Source organism: Cherax quadricarinatus, unplaced genomic scaffold (genome assembly GCF_038502225.1).
Source record: "Cherax quadricarinatus isolate ZL_2023a unplaced genomic scaffold, ASM3850222v1 Contig348, whole genome shotgun sequence".
NCBI classification, from domain to species: Eukaryota; Metazoa; Arthropoda; class Malacostraca; order Decapoda; family Parastacidae; genus Cherax; species Cherax quadricarinatus.
Window position 1 is genome coordinate 33,385 of NW_027195374.1, and position 11,275 is coordinate 44,659.

At 45.0% G+C, this 11,275-nt stretch overlaps 1 protein-coding gene across 1 annotated transcript; it reads right to left on the reverse strand.

The window, feature by feature from the left end:
• Positions 1-1,289: 1,289 nt before the first annotated feature.
• Positions 1,290-9,097, reverse strand: LOC128698388 (serine/threonine-protein kinase pim-3). The gene is made up of 4 exons (XM_070080362.1): positions 8,883-9,097; positions 7,957-8,180; positions 3,287-3,662; positions 1,290-2,320 (listed from the first exon to the last, which is right to left on the reverse strand). Exons 1-4 carry the CDS (start codon positions 8,962-8,964, stop codon positions 1,896-1,898), a joined length of 1,107 nt encoding a protein of 368 aa, XP_069936463.1. The 5' UTR covers positions 8,965-9,097; the 3' UTR covers positions 1,290-1,895.
• Positions 9,098-11,275: the final 2,178 nt, after the last annotated feature.

Below are 11,275 nucleotides of genomic sequence, written 5' to 3' on the forward strand. Positions count from 1 at the left end.
ACTTGTATACCTTGTACTTGTATACCTTGTACATGTACTTGTATACCTTGTACATGTACTTGTATACCTTGTACATGTACTTGTATACCTTGTACATGTACTTGTATACCTTGTACATGTACTTGTATACCTTGTACATGTACAAAATCCGTAGATTTTCTTGTCCACCGAGGTACCTACTTGCTGCTAGGTGACTCGTGGTAGGCGTTAGGTTTCAGGGAAAATAGGAGGCACATAGGCTCGATCCAGAGGAGGGATGGACGTACCGGGTTCCTCGTATCAAGATCCCCTCAAAGGCATCAAGACACTTAAGGTAATTTATTTTATTTCGTTTCGACTTTTTCCGCAATTAGAAGGAAGCGCCAAACCCACAGGGTTATACAGTACATGGGAAATGAGGGGGTTTGATCCAAGGAAGGGGAGGATAACTCAACTTCCTCACATCACATTTATTCACAGGATGTAATGTTGTATATTCTTGTGTGTATTCCTTCAGTTATCCTGGAGCTTTTAGTCATCTGACCGAAACCTTCCACTGGCTTACTCCTCCAGCCCTTTTTATTATTATTATAATCAAGGGGAAGCGCTAAACCCGTAGGATTATACAGCGCCTTGGGGGGATGTGGAAGGCATTCAGGCTTAATTCAGGGAACTGGAGCACAGATCCAATTCCCTAAATCAAGAACCCCTCACCAACATCAAGGAACCTTCCTTGAGTACGCAAGGCACATTATAATCAAGATCCCCTCACCAACATCAAGGAACCTTCCTTGAGTACGCAAGGCACATTATAATCAAGATCCCCTCACCAACATCAAGGAACCTTCCTTGAGTACGCAAGGCACATTATTATAATCAAGAGCCCCTGACCAACATCAAGGAACCTTCCCTGAGTACGCAAGGCACATTATTATAATCAAGAGCCCCTGACCAACATCAAGGAACCTTCCTTGAGTACGCAAGGCACATTATAATCAAGAGCCCCTGACCAACATCAAGGAACCTTCCTTGAGTACGCAAGGCACATTATTATAATCAAGAGCCCCTGACCAATATCAAGGAACCTTCCTTGAGTACGCAAGGCACATTATTATAATCAAGAACCCCTCACCAACATCAAGGAACCTTCCTTGAGTACGCAAGGCACATTATTATGATCAAGACCCCCTGACCAACATCAAGGAACCTTCCCTGAGGGGCCCAGACTTTTAAAAACTACAATTATAAGCATCTTCAGAGGCGTCGTACCAGTTATTTAACACATAATTAAATTGTATATATAAAACACGTTAAAAAATTCTGGATTTTATTGGCATTATCGGAAATTCGTAATTTTTTTTACAAAAATAAAAATCTTGTATAAATGTCTATGATATAAAAACCGGGTTGCATTGATGGCATTTTTCTCTCTGTAGACGAGAAGACTGGAGATAGAGTATAGAAAGCGGTTTTTTTTTACAGTATTTACAATATAACTTACTATAAATATGGTTTTAAATACATTATGTACAACTTCTCTTAGAGAAGGTAATGAGACGAGGACACTCGCCCTGCGAGACATCTCTCGGGCGAATGTTAATGGGCTTTGGTGAAATTCGTGCCGAGGCACAAGGGTCCCTTACTGGCGGGTGTTGGGGGGGTAGTTTAGCACCTTTCAGAGCTGCGAGGTATGGCGTCCAGCGCCTCCGGGCGGGGGTATATGAGAGAATCTATGAGACTGGGCTTTGGGTACAATAAACACACACAGGGCAAGCTGTCAGAGATGAGTTGTCACTGGGAAACTTCCTGACAGCTTGCTGCGTTAGCTTCATGTTACCCGTCTTGTCAGTAGTGTGCCTTCCAATCAGGCTTGGTTCTGACAGCCTTCATGCGCATGCCTATCTTCCTTGCAGCCGTCAAAACTCAGATTCTGACTCTCGGGAAACATCACTACCCGTGGAATGCTTGTCTAGAGAGGATGAATCACTGTCGAGTATAGAGTCAGAAAGAAGACCCATAGGACCTAAAGCACCTCCCATACATCCTACGAGTCCTGCTCCAGAATCCCTAGGTCCTTTCATCCACGGATGCATCAAAATCTGCTCCAGGGATGGTCTATCTTCCGGGCTAATTCGTAAACACATACGAATGAGATTTTGGCATTCTTCGGAGATGGGGATCCGAAAGTTGACTCTCGCTGAAAGGATTTGGTCATCCTGGGCAAAAGGAATGTCACCACAGACCATATCATAGAGCAGGATACCCAGAGACCAGACGGTAGCAGGTCCAGCCTGATACTGATTATGTTGGATCCACTCAGGAGGTGCATACACCTTGGTACCTGGAACAACAGGAAAAAAAACTGGTTAAAAAAGGCACAGTAGCAATAGTGGTTAAAATTACCGACAAGATGTCGGGCAAATGGACACAGATGCGACTAATGTGGCAACGTTTCACTCTCCAGGAGCCTTAATAAAGCTCCTGAAGAGCGAAACGTTGCCACAATCACAGTTGTATCTGTCAATTTATCCAACAAGGCAAAGAACTAAGACTATAAGGGTCTCTTACAGTTCTTTCCTCTTCGACAAAATATACAAGACAATAATATTAAGAGGTGAAATTCTGAAGGTTTAAACACCATAGAGAGCCTAGGGAAAGAATGAGAGGCAATTAGGTTCAATTTAAGAACCCCTGGGGGATTTGGGGGGTCATATAGCCCCTGGGGGGGTGAGAAATTTCGTCTAATTCCTGGGATCAGAAGCCCTTCACTGGACGTTGTTAGATTCCACAGAATGTCATGAGTCACTGACTGGGCCGGTATTCGTGACCACCGTGTCTAAAATTACTCCGAATGTTGGAGATGGGACGGGAGGGAAGGGAAGGGCTAGGGACTAGGGACGGGGGACGATGCCAACAACGGGTCGCGTGAGGTGCTGGCGCGGCGCCACTGTAACTCGACGCCAGGCGCCACCCGGACCCGCCGCCGCTACGCCACTAAACACACGCAGGTGACGCCGGTCCTGACTCACCCTCCCTCCCCCTATTATCTCGTATTTACCTATTTCACAACTGTAAACAGTTGCAAACAAGTGAAACTGGTTGATAACTAAGGCAACCAGAGCATTTCCACAACCACAATAATTCGTTCATTGACAAATTGTGGTGAAATTTGGTTGACGCTTAAATAAAACTATCGGGTTTAATGTAATATATAAACTACCTTATTTTTGTATCATACAGACCAGTGAATGGTTTTAAGGGATCAGTATTTGCGGTTTATTTTAGGGTAAGAAGCTTGACAACTCACCTCCATCAAAGTCAGTGTAAACATTGTCCTTCAGAAAGGCTCCAGAGCCGAAATCAATAAGCTTTAGAATCTTTCTGCCTTGTCTGTCCGTAGTGATGAGCAAATTCTCGTCCTTGATGTCTCTGTGAATGACCCCGGCTGCATGACACTGCTTGACCACATCAACCACTTGACGGAAGAGGTACCGAGCTTCAGGCTCCGGTAGTAGCTTCCTCTCTGTGATGTAGTCGAAGAGGTCCTTGACCGCTTCTGGTCTCTCCATAACAATGATGAAACAGTCAACCAGCTCAAACCAGGCAATAAGCTTGATCACACCTGGGATGTGCGACACCTTCCTCAGTAAGCAGATCTCCAGTGGCACTCTCTCACCATTGATCTGTGAAGGGAAAACAGAAGAACATCAAACATATGCACCATTATAAATGTGTATAATAAAAGGTAGAACGATTTACAGTCCATTAAGATTAATCTCTCTCACTCCTGATCTCTGGGTAGACTGGACCGTAATCAACTGATGCTGGTACAGGAGCTGGAGCATCCCCTAGTTTCATCTCCGGTGTGTGGGTGGATGTGGGAGAGTTCCCAAAACGCAACCCCAGCATTCCCCAAGAGCTGTGCTTATTCCAGGAAGCAAAATGATGGTACTTTCACTCAGCAACTGGCACGAGTCAAACTAGTGTGTTTGGCAACGAATATCTGGCTTCTCCCTTGTTTTCCCTGACCCAGCTAGCGATCTATGCAGCAGCAGCAGCGCTGGCTGATGCTGTGTGGCCTCTTGATACAACGTAATAGCGCAGAGTATTGCTCAACCTTCGTATGTTCAGTAAATTGTGTTCTAAATTGTGGGCAAGTGCTTGAAGCGTATAATTTAAATTGCTAATATCTGTGTATGTATAAAACACATCGCATCTCTGAGGAAACAAGTAAGTATCTTGATAAATTCCAAGTCGTGTCTGTTCACGAGGTCGTAACAGCATCGCCATGACGACAGACTGGGAGAAGTGGGTTTTACCCCCACACACACCCACCCTCCCCTAATCCCCAACCCACCAAGCAACCCACCGACCCACCCCCAAACACACCAGTCACCATGCGTTTAGAATTGTGTTGCCAACGCATCCACACTTTCCACCAGAGTACTCTTATCACAGTTAACAAACCTGTAAACATAATGACCTGTAGTACGACCACTACCACTGGTTTACTGCTAATTACTTAGGTCATGTCTCACCCCCCGCCGCCCCATTCTACCACGTCTAGCAACAGCTAAAAAAAAAAACAGAAGTCCTTGGTAATCCGTCCCCCAGACAGTGTGTGCGCGCCTTCTTATACCTGTCGCCAGTTACTGTACCCACATGTTCTCAAATACGACACCGTCCTACACAAGTTATAAAGCCTAGAACACGTGTACATTCAATACAAAAAACAGCTTTCTGAACTTCTGAGAACTTCAGAGAATTGGGCAGTGTCACTCATACCTAAGAGTGATGCTGCCGGCATAAAAGCGTTTAAATTTGTTTTTTTCAAGACTAACGATTTCAACCTTAAAAAAGTGGATTACCAGTTCCTTCATGTTATATAAATACAGTGTTCTGCAACACCGTAAAGCGGCGAAGGTCGAACTGGCCAGTGTTTGAGTCATGACACCACAGGAGAGAGAGTCCAAAACTGTCTCCAGCCAGCCTACCTACCTACCTACAAACTGTCTCCAGTCAGCCTACCTACCTACCTACTGTCTACAGCCTACCTGCCTACCTGCCTACCTACCTACCTACCTACAAACTGCCTCCAGCCTGCCTGCCTACCTACCTACCTACCTACCTACAGTCTCCAGCCTACAACCTGTCCCACTATGTCTCAACTACTGAGGCAACGTTTCGCCTAAAAAGAAAAACACTTTGAATCCCGGAGCACTCAACAAGCAAACGTACCTCCAGGTAACCTCCAGGTATGTATACATATACAGGCGCTGTGACTCGACCCCTGCAACCCCATATAGGCAAGTACACACGTATTCTATTAACGGAGTAAATTACTATCAAAGCCCTAAACCCTAGGGGTACGAGGCATTCCCATGCCACCCCTTGAAGAAACATCCAATTCCTCGGATCAGAAGTGCCTTAGAGAGGCACACAACGACGCACCTTATGTAAGACCTTGAAGGGTTCTTGATCCGAGGGCTTGGGAGCCTTCCCCCTTCCTCGGATCAATCCTAATTGCCCTCCCAAAACCCTAGACGTCACCCTATACAATCATAAAGGCCGCGGCCACCTGACCTAGATAACAGGACAGCCACACACACTGATTTTCCACTGTATCAGCCATAACCCACAAGATCGGGATGCAACTTGGCCATGTTTCAGTAATTTCTGGATCGAAATGTAGCCCAATTTGATCTTATTGGGTTAGCTGGGTTTAAAGTCTATCTACTACACGAGGGTCATTAAGGCTGCAGGTCACCTGTACACCACCAGTCAAGAATACTTTAATACCTAAAATACTGATTAATGTAAACTACCAGTGTATATACACTGAGATATACACCTCTCAGTGTATATACACTGAGATATACACCTCTCAGTGTATATACACTGAGATATACACCTCTCAGTGTATATACACTGAGATATACACCTCTCAGTGTATATACACTGAGATATACACCTCTCAGTGTATATACACTGAGATATACACCTCTCAGTGTATATACACTGAGATATACACCTCTCAGTGTATATACACTGAGATATACACCTCTCAGTGTATATACACTGAGATATACACCTCTCAGTGTATATACCTCTCAGTGTATATACACTGAGATATACACTTCTCAGTGTATATACACTGAGATATACACCTCTCAGTGTATATACACTGAGATATACACCTCTCAGTGTATATACACAGATATACACCTCTCAGTGTATATACACTGAGATATACACCTCTCAGTGTATATACTATTTGCACAGACTAAAGGCTGAGGGACTAATTACCGACAACTCCTGATCTTCACCGTTCTTCGTTGTACTGGACTGAGGAAGCCACTGTAGCGAGACCTATCTCTGAAACATTTATCTACAAGCCCAGGAGAGAAACAGATAAGTTCCAATCCCCCGAATCAAGAGCTATTAACTCACTGCGTGACAAGAATCTTCAGTGGCGTCACAAGTAGGTTAGGAAGGGACGAGACTGACCAAGGACTTTATTTAAATACCCTAATTTACTGTATCACACCCGCTAATCTTCACAAAACCATCTTTACTAGGAAACTAACTATAAACCCACATGGATAAAACAAAACCTGGGTTTACTTAACTAATGCTTTTAACGAGACTGATTACTTCAAGCTTCCCCTCGTCTTCCATTGTTTATTCTCTGTATTGGACTGAAAAAACCATTCCTTGACGGGCCGTTTCCTCAAACATTTTCAGTTTGAGGGACTGACCACCTCACTCTTTTCTCCATGCCTGAGGGACTGATTACATCACCTTCACTTCCACTGCCTCTGTACTCGACTTTAGAAGCCTACTGTGTAGGCGAAACGTTTCGGAATAAAGATACCTATTACACCAGCGACTGGACAATAATAGTGTCTCCAAGAAACACTTTTGTTGATCCAACACTTGCGAGTACACTTCCTCAGCCCTACGAACTCCTCAGTACACTTAAATACACTTGTGTAAACTCACTACCAACACTTATATATACTTAATACAAACACGTGTATGTGTAGACTAATACAAGTTTGTACGAGTCTATATACACATACACGTGTTTGTATTAGTCTATATACACATACACGTGTTTGTATTAGTCTATATACACATACACGTGTTTGTATTAGTCTATATACACATACACGTGTTTGTATTAGTCTATATACACATACACGTGTTTGTATTAGTCTATATACACATACACGTGTTTGTATTAGTCTATATACACATACACGTGTTTGTATTAGTCCATATACACATACGTGTTTGTATTAGTCTATATACACATACGTGTTTGTATACAGACGTGTTTACACGTGTGTACTCATACAAACACGTATAAACCAATACAAAACACTACGTAAACCAATATAAAACTGTATAAAATACAAAACACCGAATAAACCAATACAAAACATTGTATATAAACCATGGGGCTCTTGATCCGAGGATAAGGGTAGTCACCATTCATGAAAAAAGCAATAAAATCTAAGTGGGAGATTACAGTTGCAATACCTACAATCTGGAACTTAGAAATTCCCCACTGAGAAGAATTTACAACACCCCGGGTATTAAGACCTGACTGGGCATAGAATTAACTTATTTTCATGCCCTAAATCACTCCGTACCCTAGAATTTAAAGCTGTATATGCCCTAAATCACTCTGTACCCTAGAATTTTGAGATATAAATACCCAAAATCACTCTGTACCCTAGAATTTTGAGATATAAATACCCTAAATCACTCTGTACCCTAGAATTTTGAGAAATAAATGCCCTAAATCACTCTGTACCCTAGAATTTAAAGCTGTATATGCCCTAAATCACTCTGTACCCTAGAATTTTGAGATATAAATGCCCTAAATCACTCTGTACCCTAGAATTAAGTACCCCAAACCACTCCATATCCTGGAATCAAGAGCCATACAAGGCCAGGAGTGCAACTTACCGTGCCCCAGGCTGGTACTCTGGACTTGGCCACTTGCTTGATGGCCACAGCCAGGTTATCTTTCACTCTCACGCCCGCGTACACACGCCCAAACCCGCCCTCGCCCAGTACATGTTCCACTCTGTACTGGCGGTCGAAGGGGAGGTGTGTGTGGTGGTGATGGTGGTGATGGTGGTGGTGGTGATGGTGGTGGTGATGGTGGTGCTCGCGAACTGGCATCACCACTATAAGGGGAGAAAAAGTACGTTAGTACTCTGGTGACTTACAGTACGGGGCGTTAAACCCGTGTGGTTTATTCTATTACTATGATAATCCACGTTACTGGGCGTTAAACCAGTGTGGTTTATTACTATGATAATCCACGTTGCTGGGCTTTAAACCCGTGTGGTTCATTCCAGTACTCTCATAATCCACATTACTGGGCGTTAAACCCGTGTGGTTTATTCTATTGATATAAAAATAAATCACATTATTGGGCGTTAAACCCGTATGGTTTATTCTATTACTAAGATAAATCACAATACAGGGCACTAAACCAGTATGGTTTATTCTATTACTGATAAACCACAATACTGGGCGTTAAACCCATGTGGGTGGGCCATCTTCAATGTTCCATTATTCTTAATATGCGCTAAACCCTGTGGTTTAAACTGTAATACCAAGAATATAAAACGTTTAATGACGCTGCCGCGTTAAACCCGTATGGGTCAATAAAACAATACAAAACGAGGTTTAAAAGCTAAAACACTGTTTTAATTGGCTTTTAAACCCGTACATCACGGAAAATAACATGATAGAGACGCCAAAAAAACACTTTTTTTTTAGTTCATGTTTACACAAAAATAAACGCCAAACCCGTTTGGATTCAACGCTGGTTTTTTTTTTCTGTTTAAACGGGAGAAACATTTTTTTCATTAAACACTAACCTTGTTTGACCTTTTCTTGAGGGATACCCATGACCGGGCCAGCATTTAGGTAATTATTTACCGACGTAAACACCTTAAACATGATAGCCACTAACGCGGTGCAACTTGTCAACAAAAGTAATCCAGTAACGCACGAGAACAAGGCGAGGCCAGACCGAGACGAGGCGTAGTATGCCCCTCCGTGGTCGCCGTAGTACTATTATTTTCAGTCAAGTCAGCTCGCTTTTATTGTGCTGAGTATTCCTCCGCCCACCTTCAAAACATGGATAATAACATCCTTATTTCTCCTTATTTGGGGTTATTTGGGTTGTTTTTCGTCCGTGGGTTTTCTTGGTTGGTGGTTAGGTTGGTTGGGTGGGTTAGTGATTGCGTGATGTGGGTTTTTTGGCGGGTTGATTGGGATGCCAGACGAGGATCTACATGCCGCGGAAGGGTACTGTCTCGCTGGGCTGTCACGCGGAAATTTTCGTGACGTCACTAGCCTGGTATTCAATACAAACTAAGAGATGCATACGCATACACTGACGTATACTTGTATGCACTTAACACCAGCATACACGAGTATACCCCAACCTTGACGAGCTCCAAGGGGCGAAACGTGGCTGGGAAAGCCGGGAAGAGAGCTAGAAGCAGGCTAGATATGGCAGGCAGGCGCCAGGGGCCCGTTACTCCTGACTCTGGGATATGGCGGACACGTCCCCTCCTCTAGTGGATAGGCAAACTTCGCCTCTCTAGCCTCCATCTGCCGGATGCCTCGCCCATCCTTAGCTCAACTGGCCACACACACACACACACACACACACACACACACACACACACACACACACACACACACACACACACACACACACACATACACACACACACACACACTTTGCTCAATCAAACAGCATCCGGCTGCATCTCATTTCCTTGATGCTTTAGTCTTCTCCTTCCACCCACCGGAAGACTAAGATCTGACTGGCTTGGGCCAGTAGGTGACTTGGACCTGCCTAGCATGGGTCAGTGACTTCGACCTGCCTAGCATGGGTCAGTGACTTCGACCTGCCTAGCATGGGTCAGTGACTCGGCTCTGCCTAGCATGGGTCAGTGACTTGGACCTGCCTAGCATGGGTCAGTGACTTGGATCTGCCTAGCATGGGCCAGTGACTTGGACCTGCCTAGCATGGGTCATTGACTTCGATCTGCCTAGCATGGGTCAGTGACTTGGACCTGCCTAGCATGGGTCAGTGACTTCGACCTGCCTAGCATGGGTCAGTGACTTCGACCTGCCTAGCATGGGTCATTGACTTGGATCTGCCTAGCATGGGTCAGTGACTTGGATCTGCCTAGCATGGGCCAGTGACTTGGACCTGCCTAGCATGGGTCATTGACTTCGACCTGCCTAGCATGGGTCATTGACTTCGATCTGCCTAGCATGGGTCAGTGACTTGGATCTGCCTAGCATGGGCCAGTGACTTGGACCTGCCTAGCATGGGCCAGTGACTTGGACCTGCCTAGCATGGGTCAGTGACTCGGCTCTGCCTAGCATGGGTCAGTGACTTGGATCTGCCTAGCATGGGCCAGTGACTTGAACCTGCCTAGCATGGGTCAGTGACTCGGCTCTGCCTAGCATGGGTCAGTGACTTGGACCTGCCTAGCATGGGCCAGTGACTCGGACTTGCCTAGCATGGACCAGTAGGTGACTTGGACCTGCCTAGCATGGACCAGTAGGTGACTTGGACCTTCCTAGCATGGGTCAGTAGGTGACCTGGGCCTACCTAGTATGGACCAGTAGGTGACTTGAACCTTCCTAGCATGGGTCAGTAGGTGACCTGGGCCTACCTAGTATGGACCAGTAGGTGACTTGAACCTTCATAGCATGGACCAGTAGGTAACTTGCACCTACCTAGCATGGGCCAGTAGGCCTCCTGCAGTTCCCCTTCTTATGTCCTTAACAACAAGAAGCCTTTGATCCATTTACTATGGGCAGTTAATAACCCAGGAAAGCCAGGCACTGTGGCTTATTTGCACTGTAATAGACTGATTGCAAGTCTGCTGTTACTGCTTCCTCTGTACTCTAGTATTCTGTGTAGACGAAACGCCTCGGAATAAAGACACCTAACTGTTGCACATGTGCTGGCTCCTTAACACACAGGTACCTATTTACTGCTAGGTGAAAAGAGGCAGTAGGTGTCAGGTGACTTGCCTATATGTCTCACCCTGCCCAGGATGTCACCCACGAAACTCAACTAACACACAGGTACCTATTTACTGCTAGGTGAACAGTGGTAGCAGGTGTAAGGTGACTTGCCTATCCTTTCCATTCGCTTGGTGATCGAACCGTACGACTACTCTCCTTCTCCAGGATCGAACCTAACTGCCTCCCATCTCCCCACCAGCGCAACCTGACC

Bases quoted from the DNA above. Each gene is read 5' to 3' on its own strand.
- LOC128698388 (XM_070080362.1), bottom strand. From the start codon at position 8,964: ATGTTTAAGGTGTTTACGTCGGTAAATAATTACCTAAATGCTGGCCCG. The intron at 8,181-8,882 runs GTTAGTGTTTAA...CTCCCCTTATAG, and splicing joins TCAAGAAAAGGTCAAACAAG to TGGTGATGCCAGTTCGCGAG. The intron at 2,321-3,286 runs GTGAGTTGTCAA...CTGTTGTTCCAG, and splicing joins TTACACTGACTTTGATGGAG to GTACCAAGGTGTATGCACCT.